A 14273-nucleotide genomic window follows, 5' to 3' on the forward strand; every position below is an offset into this window, starting at 1 on the left:
GGTGAATTGATAGGGTTTATACAGTACAAGAATTACATACAATGTAAGTCAAATTTTGACCAAAAATGACAAAAAAATTCCTTAAAAATACAGATTTGCATATTTCATCACAATTTGAACAAGTCTACGTTGGGTTACCCCTAGGGACCTGTATACCAAATAACAAAGCTGTCTGACCAGCGGTTATGAAGAAGAAGATTTTTTACCAAAAACACCTTTTTTAGCATTAATTTGCCTATTTTCAACAATATCAAAAAATTAAAAAAAACAGTTTCTCAAAATCGTATTTTTCATCTACACAACAAATATCAAATCAGTAAGCACTGCGGTTCTCAAGATATTTGAGTGGACGGACGCCTCACAAACGGACATACATACATACATACATACATACATACATACATACATACATACAGACTGACGACGGACGCCGGACGGATACCCATCCCAATAGCTTCTATAGACTATAGTCTATAGTAGCTAAAAATTATATTGCCTCGTATTTGGCATAGCCGACATTCATATATGCTTGTGAACAAACTCCTACATCTTGATTCTGAATTATGTCAAATATCAGGGTTATTAGAAACATGGGAGAAACTGGCAAACACGGATGTGAAAACACATGATATGGTTGCCAGGCATGAATGGGAGCTGTAAACAACACAATTGACCGGTCAGTGTCCTCATGCATGTTCACGCACCTCATTCTCAAGGATAGCAATCTCATTTTGAAATTCAAAACTAAAATATCCGAACTCACACACACGCAGATACTACTACACCAATTCCCCTTCACTGATGAATTAATGTTTTGCGACACAAATATTATAACCTGTATTTCTTTCTGAGCAGATTTAACTCAGAGGTTGGATTTTCCACTTGTCAATGATATTAGAGATGTCACAAAATTGACCTATGTACAGCACTAGTACCGCAAATCTGAATTCAGTCAAATCAAGTCTAGTGATAATTTTCCAGCTGATCACAGTACTTCCTTGTGGTGGAGGGACAATGATAAAACACATTAAATAGCAGAAGCTGTCATTTTGCAAACATGTATTTTATATAATTTTCAATTTTTGCCTATGCTCGCCTTGACTTCATGAGAAGGCTCTTTCAAAGAATCGATCATAGTGGCTCTATTTATGATACCATCATGTATATCAACGGATGCAAGATTTCAACAGTCTTACAAGACATTCTACAATTCTGCGACTCCATTAATTAATGCAACGGTCATAGATTTGCAACAACAGCCTTATGATCACCTTAAAAATATGAATATTCAAGACACGACACTATCACATAGTGATATCTTTAACTATTTCCTCTATGATTAATAAGCCTTCACTGTGAACCCAACACTGTATATCAAAACTTATTAATTACATATTAAAATATTTTATGATTGATGGGTAGCTTCAGTACTGCTTATTAATGAAACTGTCGTAAAACTTTGAAAACATTTTTTTTCTGATAATAATCTGGAAAAGGCCATGCTTGAATAACCAACAATATTCTACAATAGATAATTTTGGAAGAGAAAAAGAACTGCAGAACAAAGGAGTTACTTTATGAGATATCTTGTATGGTAAATACCTACATGACATTTTATCAATGTTTGATTTATTGTGGTTATCATCAATGACAATTGGACTTTCAAACATAAACACCATCCCTACACATCAGACAGACATAAAGGTCTGTGTGTACACTGCCTATTGACTATTACCTTAATTCATACTATTGCATGAAGGTCAATGTTAGGTCAAACCTTATCTGTCTTTTGTATGTGCCCTTTTATTAATTATTCATGCTAACTATAAATTCATACTATTTCATAAAGGTCAATGTCATATCAGGCCGTATCTATCTCTAGTAAACGCCCTTTTACTAATTATTCAATTACACTAACTATTAATCCATACTATTTCGTAAAGGTCAGTGACAGGTCAGGCCCTATCTATCTCTAGTAAACGCCCTTTTACTAATTATTCAATTACACTAACTATCAATCCATACTATTTCATAAAGGTCAATGTCATATCAGGCCCTATCTATCTCTAGTAAACGTCCTTTTACTAATTATTCAATTACACTAACTATTAATTCATACTATTTCATAAAGGTCAATGTCAGGTCAGGCCCTCTCTCTCTCTTGTATATGCAAAGTCCATCCATCATGTGCTACGTGCAATTTGTAGTAATACATCAAAACTGAAAAACAAAAAACTGTCAGTCAATAAGTAAATTTGTATGTGACCTGTCACCCTGTATTTTCACAGGGTCAATACTACATAAGTTTTACTGCACGTCTGGCAGTGGTCTACAGTTCATTATGGCCATACAATAATTAACACATCCCTGCAAGATAACTATCAGGAAGTCACAACTGTTTCTTGAAAATTACACTTGGGGGAATTCCTCTTTATGGATGATAGATTAAATCTCAACACAAATTTTTAGAGAGCTTTAAGGAAGTGACTTCGTGTTCCACTCTTAAAATTCAGTATATCCCTTGACAATGATAACAACACCAAGCATTACTGAACTGAGAATATTTCTGAAATTTGTCACGAATTTGTAATTTGCGAATATCCCAGACGATATTTTTTCTTTGAGTTTCTATGCTAAAATTTCTATTGAAAAAGGCTGAGGAAAGGCATATTGTGTAGAAAAGAGGCTGAGCTAGGAAATGCTAGCAACCAAGCTTTTCAAAGTAAACAATACAGATACACGCCCACACACATCGTTTCAGGACGAACACAGGAAGTTACCTTGCTGACCCTGTCACAGAATTCCTTGAAGTTGTCTACTTATCTATTCTGACTTATCGTTACATAACTTGATTGCTAGTTTTGATTAAACAGAACCCAATCTGAAAACGCAATTTCTTGAAACACAGGGCCGTTCCATGAATTTATAATATGGGATTTTACAGACTGCCACAACTTGCAACTTTTTATTCAAAGGAGATAAATTCTGCCTTTTTTTCACCCTCTGATTAGAAGCAGTGCAACAACACATACACTTTGCCAGACAGACAACCAATGATATCTGGTGGGGCTAAACAACTGAGGAGAGCTAATCTGTGTACTTGTCCTAAAGAGACCTTTGACGTACAAATATCACATCATGAAATAATGTACTGACAAACCTAAATGAATACAAGCAGCCTTATTGCAACGAAAGAAAAATACATCACCAAACTGATAGCGCCAAGTCTTTTTCAACCAAGGTGTATTTTGTGGAAAGTATCATTGGACCCTATGATAGATCAAACAGTATGGTAATAGAATGCTAATAAGTTGTTCAATTTTGATACTTCAAAATATACATTCATATTCAGATGACATATCAAATCAATGAAACATGCTTGTAGTTTAATTCCACAGTTCATCAAAAATTGAAGCATACTTTCAGCCAAATTCAATCTTCTAATCATGAACTATAATGCTTTGAAAGAAGAACTAGTAACAGAATACGACAAGGACACACTCTAACATCCCTTCTTGTCTTGCATACTGTGCTGTCCCTAGATCATCCTGCTATGCAACTGACCACAACGACATTAAACCATACATCTCGACTCAGTGATGGCCAATGAACAGATCTGATACAAGCTACACAAAATCACAGCATTTCAAAAGAGTAAATAAACTTCTATGATTGTGACAACTGTTGCTAATGTATAACCAAAAAGATTGGTAAATAATATATATAAATAATATATTTTTTTTAATTCTGGGACTAGAACATTCAGCAAGGATAATGCAAAAGCCATCCATCATGACTAAATAAAATATTTCAAATTTCTCTGTGTATCAACTGACAAATGGTAGCTCATACTCTGTTGATTTCTTTCATGACTGCTCAACGATACAGAATCTCTACTCCCTTCAGTCTATGCCACCTTAGCCAGACATGATATTATAGTTTAATATTTCCTGAATTTATCCAAACCATTTTGTCTAGACAAACGGAAAATGAAAGACCACTCACGATGGAGATGCACCTGAAAACCTGACCAAATGGAAAGTTCAAGAAGACAGCCAAGTTGTACAGGTCTGATAAGCAGACAATTGGCTAAAAATAGCCCTTGCATGATGATGTAACCCCACTCTCTATTGTGTTCTGGCTTTCTTATGGAGCCAAAATGGCTGCGCCCAACTAGTAATGTCAATTTTATTTTAATGTGTTGAACATACCTGACATGGGTTCCACCTAGAGACAAAGTCCAAACAATCCATCTAACCTTGAGGTGTATATGTGTCTCATGTCATCTTACACACTCCATTACAGATTAAGGATTTATAACCACTCAGCTGATGAAATACGCCTCTTTTGTATTCAACTGCAAACTCAAATCAACATGCCAAAATACACACTCTCTTCTGATCATTTTTATACAATGCAAGAAATCTGAAAATGGTCACCTTGGCAGTGAAATTGTAAACTGACCCCAGCCATGTTGTGAGTCTACACATTTATACAATGAAAGGTTTCTGTCTTCCTACAGTCTGTCAGAGCATTTATAGGGGTATGTAGTTGCAAACAACATCACTGTAAGCAGCTTTTCCTTTTTGAGATATATATATTTTCTTGTCTAGCAAATAACAAACTGTGAACTACTCTGAACCATAACACGAGGGTGCTATAATTATCCCTCTGCATGACAACCATAAGTCAACATCCTGTCACCATACCACATAACTTCCATTACGTTTATCATGCCGATACTGATTTACTATCATAAAACACTTGAAGATATTTTCAAAATAGGATCAGGCGTATTTTCCCGTGACCCAGAAGTTATGCCAATGGCCAGAGTAACAGTATTTAGTGATGGTATTGCCTGTATCCCTGACATCCACACAATGACATTGCATTATGTTTGTAAACAAGCTTGTCATTGCTATTGTGAACAGATGAGCATTGGAGTTTACCTGATTAAACTAATAAAAATTCATATCAAGGCCAAGTATTTTATGTGAAACAATGTCCAATTCGGCTATTAAAATTATCAAAGACAAAAAGTTCATCCACTATTCTTAAAAAAGATCTTCAGAGACATGGGCACCCTCCGTCAAATTCCAACTGAAATTTAATTCTCACGATCCAGTATTATAAATTTCTATCTGCCAAACTGCTTGACACAGCTTGGCAGTGAATTTTATGAACATGGCATGCAAAGACCATTTGTAGACCAAAATTGGCAATTCTCCAAAATGGGACTTTGACCCATGTCAAGACTTCCTGTAACAGGCCATGGCCAAACCTCGCATGGCAGTAAGTTAGAAAACTTGAGTTTTCTGATGAATCACAACTGCATAGCACGTGCATGTAACCGAGAAACAAACTGTGGAATCTGATGAGCTACAAGACTAGGGAATGTGTCTGTTGAAGCTGATTTCCTGTGCACTTTGAGACGGGGAAATGCTGTGGACATGGGACACTTCCGCCATGCGTGGGCCCTGCCCACTCTCCATCACAACACAAATACGACACCGTTGTGTGGTTTACAGCACTGGCACTGATGGCAACAAACTGAGTGAAGCATATGCCGGCATGATATCAGCCGGCTTATCCAGTTATCAAAATTGAGAGGACAAGAATGAGAAAAGTTGCAGCGACGGACCGGCGAAAGGAGCAATCCAATTTCTGTTCATGACACTCGCGTTACGTACTATATATACTTGACGAAGTTGACGTTACCCTGGACAGTCGGATCATAACACATATCATGACACAAAATAATGGCATTTTAAAGTCATTTCGGGTAAATAGTAATTTCATAATCTATGGCATGAACAGGATGATGCACAAAAATCTGCATGAATTACTTTGTAGCGTAGGTATGAACGTAATGTCCCCAAGTAGAAGCCTGCTTAACTTGGAGGGTCAAAAAAGAAAGCTCACAACTACAGCAGTCTTCTATTAGCTGGCGAGTCTGTGCATACGAAACGTTGCCACACTACCTACGCATGCAACGCGGAGAGTGCACTGCACACTTACACAAGTAAACTAGGAAAGTCGCTTACTTAAAAGGATACAGCTGAGATCAAGATCGAAACCATCTTCCTGATATCGGCGTTTCTTCTTGCTTACCAAGCCCTTCAGCTTAGCAGTCATCATTTGGCCAAGATATCTACAGTGCATACAATGTACGATACATGAACCATAGAAATATCAAAGCGGAAATGGTTGGTAAACTCGACCTTCTCGCCCGACGATATAACTTCTGGATGCCCTGATCGTCGTACCGATTCACGGAGTTCTATCTGCGAAGCCACTGGTTGGTGATCGCCGTTGTCTGCGCCAGTTTACATACCTTTATTTCGTGAAACTCTTACCTTCTCTGATCAGCGAAGCTGTAGCTGTAAAGAGACCATAATGGCGTCTTCCTAGAGCCGCTCTTTGACCCCATATAATATTCATCCGCTCATATATAGTCCCGAATTTCAATGCAATTTCGCTCCTTATACAGATGTACAGTAATACATGCGTGCAAAATTTAAATGTTAATCCTAAAATTGCTTCAGTTTGTACGTATTTAAAGGAATGTAACAGGATCAAAATCGTAGCTCTCCGGCGGAAGGATCTATGATTTAAAGTGTTGTAGATCACGTGACTGTATTCAGTCGGAATGAGCATCCCGGGAACTCCCTGATTTGCATATGAATCGCACAGTCCTTACCCCAAGCAGGTGATGATGTCAAATTTCGGATAACGAGACATTCGATTGTATTTTCGTAATATGTGATTATGACATGGAAGGTAAATATCAAAGCGCAATTATTTGTGAGAAAATCCTCCTAAATAATAATTAGCCATTATTGATCGTATAAACCATTTGACATTGTTTAATAGATGTGTCACAGTTTTAAGCTTGAACATGACTCGAGTTGTAGGGGACCCGTTAGAAACCGCGGCGGATGAAAGGAAAACTTGACAGTATAAATTTTAGGATTATATCGGGATCGAACCAAAATTTCCAGATTAATTACTGGAAATTGCACTCCAAAGCAGTCCTCATGTCATATTTTTGAAATTATTTACCTTCAAAGTTGTGAAGACTTGTTGCAAATATGTTCAGCGAACATATTTTTTCAATACCTGATGAGACTATTGGGTGCTGTGTTGTAATAGGCCCTAAGGGGTGTAATTTTTTTTAAGGGACATTAAAGGTGCAGTGAGAAGCAAACGGTAAACATTCAGCATGTCCGAACTGTGAGCAAGAATAATACATGTATCTATCAGCTTTTCAGAAAACGTCAAGGTCAAATGTACCACAAATGTGCATGATCAGTACTAACTTTTCCTCTATGTCAAATTAAATAAGGCATATCAATTTGCAACAAGCTTTGCTAAACCCTAGGAACATAAGAGATTCTCAGGACACGGAACGCACTGCCAACGAAATTATTGCCATGCACATTTTGCGCATCTGTTTTGCAATTTCTTGGGGCAATAGCTATCAAATCGAATAAAACCTCTGCATTTACGATAAAAAAATACTGCTTAATAACCTCAGCCCAGAATTCCCTCTTTTTGAATATTTGATTGTACAAGGTCACAATCACTTAGGTAAAAATTGTATTTTATAGAGATGTTAATATATATAATATATATATATATATATATATATATATATATATATATATATATATATATATATATATATATATACTATATATATATATATATTATATATATATATTATTATATATATATATATATATATATATATATATATATATATATATATATATATATACGTTGACAAACACACACACATAGCATAGACAATCTGTGTGAAAAATACATACTATGCGGGCAGACAAGAAAACAATGAAACAGCAATGATGAAATGGACACTCGTGGACTGAAACCATACAGTGATTCACACCATTATTCACGCGATACGCCTACTATTATGAACTCTCAAAGAACATAAATGACCAGTCACAGCGGGTGAGTCGCGACAGTTCCACGGTGTCCAAAACTAATATTCATAACTTAGAAACTTGTCATCTGTCGATAGTTAAATATAGCTTTAAAAGATACAATAACCGACGTTATGAATAGTAGAAAGAAAGTCGAAGGATTCACCGTCTTTTGTTAAACTGTTAAAAATCATGACACTTCTATGTACTACTTACTGGCTGAAGTTGTCATCATTTGTTTCGGTACTGAATTTTCAATGGAAAATTACTGTAAGACAATTAATTTTCCTATCATGATGTGACCTCGTGCACAACAACAACAACAACAACACTAACACTTTAACATCAACAACAACAACTAATAATCATCATCATCATTATCATCATCATCGTCACAATCATCATCATCATCGTCGTCATCATCGTCACAATCATCATCATCATCGTCGTCATCATCATCATCATTATCATCATCATTTTTATCATCATCATCATCATCTTATTGTCATCATCATTATTCCGATCATAATCGGAATAATAGGTTGGATTTAAATAAAAAATTACACACTACGTTAGTTTCGTCAACAACATATATTTTTAAATTAATTTTCCAAGTACATACTCATGATTTTCTCTTGTCTAGTAATATTAATAGTAACAACAACAACAACAATAATAATAATAATAACAACAACAACAACAACAATAATAATAATAATAATAATAATAATAATAATAACAATTTCCACTTTCTTACTCTTGCGTATGTTGATTTGGAATAAAAACAGCTGAAAGAAAATATTAACTTGAGTCAGCTCTGACAAAAAATCGAACCTAAAATTCTCTATTTCATCACATTTTTTGCGTTCTGTTCGTAGTTTGCTTGCAGAACTGAGTGAGGGTGTACACTTTGCAGTTTTCGCCAAAAATATACAAATTAATCTTGTTTTGCCCTAATTCAACTAAAATTAAGTAGCTGACATTACCTTTGGAAAATTAATTGATGATCGTGCATAAAAGTTATAATACTTTCCAGCTCCAATTTACGTTTCAATGCATCTATTTGAGGATATTGCATGGGATTGAAATATCGTATGAAGTTTGTTTTAAATACTTGCGAGCAATGCAAAGTTACAGTGCGGACACTTCCTTGTAAAGAATTGGTAAAATAAACACAGAGAAATGAATAACGGAATGATGACTTTCATGTTACAACGCCACGCGATTACACAAAGACACTGTTCCAATGATATCTTATGAATAAAAAAACTCTTTTGGCTGAAATACCGAATTGTTAAGAAATGTTTTCACCGACTAAATTTTTACCGAAGAACAAACGACTCAATTTTTTCACCCTTGGCATAATTCCTTTTCATCAAACACTGATCGAGGTGAGAAGTCATGTAACATTGACACGACATCATCATTGCAGATTGGGAAGACAATTTGAAGATTAATTAGTAATCTGTATTTTCTGTTTTTCTGTCTATTTTCAAAACGAAAACTTATTGAAACCTGCTGAACCGACACACAATCCATTGATGCGCAATTTGCAATGTCTTGCGAAATTGGGGAAATTTTACCAAATTTGGCATTTTTCCTCGATCGCAGGTCTGCAAAATATTAACATGTAAGTCGACATAGACTATACAAAAAGTCATGCCGCCAGAAACACATATCATATCATATCCGCCTTTCGAGTGGATTTTTTAAAACCAACAACTCATTCATGATTTTCTTAACCCTTGAATTACCTCACTATTGTAATTTTTCTTTGTGTCTTCTTTGTATCTTAGTTTTTCACGATATCGCCAATGACAGACACTTTTTCAAAGGGGTTAAAATGTGTATTTTTATCCAAAATCTTCCAAGCCCAAGCGAGGTTATTGAATCCTCCACCCCTTAATCAAGGGAAATCATTTCGCTCTCAGTTTATAACAAACAGACAGACGAGTCACCGACTGACTTTGAGTCACTGTGTACAAGCGACGGCAAAAAATTTCGCACTGCTGGCACCATACGGCGTAATTCTAAGCCAATGATGGTGGGTGGTTGCTAAAAATACTAGTTCACAGCAATATAACGGAATATACCCTATTGGTTCAAAGGAGCGACCTTGGCTATTGCCACACGAATCGATACAACGCGCAAGGTGGAAAGCTCTATAACATTTATGGTACTATCATGATGGGTCTTCAGGCCCGTAGCCTGACCAAATCGCTTAGGGGCAGAACCTAGCTCGACTAGGATTTGGCTATTTCACATAAATGTGTATACTGGCAGCATGAAAAATTCCGGAGAGGCAGCTGTCCCCTCCCCCTTAATACGCGGGCTATGGCCCTGGTCTTGTCGCTATAGTAAATGGTTGAAATTAAAGAGTCAAGCAAGATTCTAGTATGAAATTGTGCTGACAGCCAACGCTGACACAAACAGAAGGCGGAAGGCAGAAAACAGCAGTAGACGTGTCTACATTTTTAGTAAACAATAACTATTTAGTTTAAAACGGTTGCTCTTTGAAACTTAGCGCAAAAATCCATATTCAGTTTGCTTGTGTACTTGAAATCCCTACAGGTTACCTGAACGGTGTCCTTGAACGAGTGTCTCGGTACCTACTCGTTTTTCGGCTCTCGAGTTCCTTAAACCTGTAGTCGCCTGAGTTCCCGTTCTGGGAGTCAGCCCTGCTAACACTATACTTTATCTAATTCATCATAAATAAGGCCTAAACCACCCGTCTTCGGTCTTTGCAGCGAGGGCAATAAAATCGTGATGTCAACCTACCTTCTGAAATCGCCTGGCATCGGCATATTTTCCGCGCAGATGGTTGTCGACGAAACGCCGTACCTCTCAGTCCACGGTCCCTCAACTAACAGTCGCAGTCAGAAGACAACACAAGTGGAAAGTCTGCTTAGAGATTTCCCAGACATGTGGGCGAGATTAACAGTTCCCAGTGGTTACACTATAACCGCAGCGGTCGGTGTACAAAATGGCAAACTGCAGTGCTCGGACGTGGCAAGAGGAAATGAAATTGACGCGCAGGTACTGGAGTGAAATAAAGTTCTAGGTTAGACTTGGCTAAAGATGATGTCATTTGCGGAACTAAGATGAGGCATATTTTCACTGCCTATTGATAGGTCACTCCATATACATATAATTATTTTGCATTTTGGCAGTGTTGTTTACCAATGAAATGTCCTCGAGTTATAAATATCATATCCTTCGAATAGTCCATCGGAGCGAGGAGTGAGACTTGTCCAGATGGGAAAGGAAAATGGAAATAGCAGGGTGTGGAAGTGCAATGCCAGAGGTCTCTTCGAGCTCGATAAAACGTGTAAAAACACCGAAAAGGTAGTTACAACCTGTTGACTACATGATCGCAAAAAATGGCGCCCTGTCATGCTTTGCATCGTGGAAGTCTAGCAAGTACGTCGCCAGTCGCTGAACAGCAGGTCCGATTGGACAACCTAAATAAAGCCAGCCGGTGACCAGATGCGCATGAATCCGACCACACATTAACTTATGTTATTTGAAAATTTACGATGATACTTTTGTCTCGTCAATTCGGAGACTATCTTATTTTTGCATATATTGAGAAAATTTAGCCTGAAGTTTAATAAGGATGTGTTCATCAAGTATATCTTAATGCTAATGACGTCACACTTCTTCAATAATATGCAAGTAAATATTCGCCGAAAAAAGTTATTACAACACCATCGGCGTAAACAAGATTGATAGACGAATATTTTGCCTTGTTGTATTCAATATTTCAAGTTGAAACCATAAGAGAGTCCAACCACAGACTACAATACTGAAAGCAGTGAAAATGTCATCAGCTGAGGCAGCCAAGAATGTCTATTAAGCCGACTTCACTTAGCCGTGCACTTGACCGTGTCAGCTGACAAGTTGGCGCACGCGATGCTAGCGTATAACTACAGTCCCTCCATCACTGAAGGGCTGTGGATATAACTAAATCCGGTGAGCGCCGCCACTCTTACTGCAACGCTACATTGGTTTCGATGAATCATATACTTTTGGGGAAACGGTCAAAGAAAATGTGACCTTGCCACTCTGAAAAATTTCTTTTAAGGAAACAAAAGCAGTCACTATTACTGCATCCTCTAAAACAGGAAGTCATCTGTGTTTTCTTTACTTCTATAAAACAACCCACTGCCAGGTAAATTTTAAGTCACACTCAAAACAAAGATGTAGAAAAATACGAAAGGGAATAATTCACGGTGCGCTACAATCCCGGACGCTGAAAACATTCTTATATCAATTACAGTACCATTTTCCGATTAAAAAATGAACGGCACGTTTGCCGAAATTCATACTTGATCATCGAGTACATCTCCAAAATTATGGAGGGAGGGGGTGACTTCATGTCGCGTTCATCTGCTTTATCATAGACAGTACAGGGTTCGCCCTCTGCCGTCTATGACTTTATATGAGTCATGTAGCAATAGCATAACTTGACTTGAAATGAGCAATACTATGAGAATGATGTCCAATGTTAAATCTCAAATTAGTACTCCAAAACTTCAACCGTCGAATACGAATTTCATGACGTCATCACACGAAACAACTTCACTGAACACCAGGGGACAGTATAATTGCATGGTGTAAAACATCATTAAGTCGCCTATCGGTCTTAGTGCTGTCGCCCTTGTTTTAAAACCAAACCCATAAAACCGTGGATTTTGTGGGTTTGTGAAAGACTGACGTGATCTCATCCTCGACCTTTAAGCTGCAAAACAAACCTGTTTGTTGCCGATACAATGAACCAGCACTACATAACCCTGGTTATGTTAGAGCAAGAAGACAGTGATTACGATTAATTGCTGTATGTTCGCACTTACCTGTACAGAGAATCAGATTTTTCGTTTGTACACCAGACAGGTTCTGGAGGGAGCCTTGACTTCCTCATAGAACATACTTCAAAACACGCGCTTAGATCTGCACCGATCGAAGAAAAGAAGCAACCAGTTGTAGAGTCTTATGTCTTCCTCTAGCACCAGAGAAGAATTAGTGGATTAACTGGGCGCAAAACGGTTGAATTCGTCAGCTGGATAGGAAACTCGCTTCTGTAGTCTATCGTTTGCTTTCGTGTAATTGTGCGAGTTCATAGGTCACAGTTTCGTTGTGGTAATTGACGCAATCGCTGTGACAGCAATAAAACAAATGTACACCCGATATGTACACCGCTTAGACCTCTGTTCGTGTCGATACATTGCTTATTCGTGTTGGTCACCGGCATAGTCTACATGTTATCGGTAAAAATGAAAAAAGTACGTACCATCTGCACATATAATTGATTGTGCTACTGGGGCACGGTTAGAACGTCAGTAGCGTATGATGGTTGCACCTAATCACGCGTCTTAACAGTAGCATGTTGAGCCTACATTAAACACAAATTAGTCGCATTAAGGTTTTGACTTATGGAAACTTCTGCAAATTTACTTGCGAACAGCTAACTTCCAGATACGCTGTGAAACCTGTTAAGTAAATATTTTCCAGAACTCCAATAAAATATTAAAATATCAAAATAAGTTGCGAGTCATATGCTGAATATAGACGTTACAACAATGTCACACTATTTGTAGCAGAACTATGTTCTTTAATGATAATGTCCGGTGCATATCGTGAGGTAAAACGGACGTGTGTAACAAAAATACGTCGTGGTAGATTAAGTTACCATCCGTAGAGTGTAACTATTTCGAAAGTAAGTGGATGCACACTCACTCCCTTTTCATTGAGTGGAGAGAGAGAGAGAGAGAGAGAGAGAGAGAGAGAGAGAGAGAGAGAGAGAGACTCGATATAGTCTAAATATATCGCTATTTCATTCTACAGAGCTAGTGGAGACAATAGTTGTTAAAACAGAATACTAACCGGGGAAAAATATTCCGGCTCGTTTTACAACATTTTGTTTATATGTAGCTTGTGTGAACTCTCTTTTTGAAGCCTGTGGAATGAACAAAGTTTGAATATCAAGAATTGATTTTTCATATAGAAAGACTTTGACATGGTGAAGATGATTTTTAATTTCAACCATCAGCAAATCTTAATTAGTTTATTCTTCTTGTACCAAGATCAATGTTACCTCTGATTCGTGATTATTGATTTTGAAAGAGAGTTGTGTGATGTCATCGTGAGGAAGTTTGAGCAAAAGAGGGATGGACACGGTGGTACAGTGAGCCACAGACCAGGCTCCATATCAGTGGGTGAGCCTCTATACAAACACCAGAGCTAGCATAATTAGACGGACAGTGCAAGGATATTGATCACGTAGTGACATGTTAAATTGGGCTTCACAACTGAAATATCGAAATT

General features: G+C 37.3%; 1 protein-coding gene across 5 annotated transcripts in view; it reads right to left on the bottom strand.

Annotated features, from left to right (window-relative positions):
• The window catches only part of LOC139123202 (phosphatidylinositol 3,4,5-trisphosphate 3-phosphatase and dual-specificity protein phosphatase PTEN-like), a 64921-nt gene extending 51864 nt beyond the window's left edge, over nucleotides 1-13057 (bottom strand). For 2 of the 5 annotated variants that reach the window (XM_070689301.1, XM_070689303.1), the window contains exons 1-2: nucleotides 6357-6532; nucleotides 6057-6151 (exon numbers count right to left, since the gene is read on the bottom strand). In XM_070689301.1, the coding sequence (XP_070545402.1) occupies nucleotides 6057-6151; nucleotides 6357-6430 (169 nt within the window). In that variant the 5' untranslated portion in view covers nucleotides 6431-6532. Of the gene's footprint in view, nucleotides 1-6056; nucleotides 6152-6356; nucleotides 6533-10727; nucleotides 10871-12802 lie in introns of those variants that run through there. The other 3 variants (XM_070689302.1, XM_070689305.1, XM_070689304.1) reach the window with 3 other exon arrangements.
• Between the last annotated feature and the right edge of the window lie 1216 nt (nucleotides 13058-14273).

This window comes from Ptychodera flava, chromosome 22 (assembly GCF_041260155.1).
Source record: "Ptychodera flava strain L36383 chromosome 22, AS_Pfla_20210202, whole genome shotgun sequence".
Taxonomy (NCBI): Eukaryota; Metazoa; Hemichordata; class Enteropneusta; family Ptychoderidae; genus Ptychodera; species Ptychodera flava.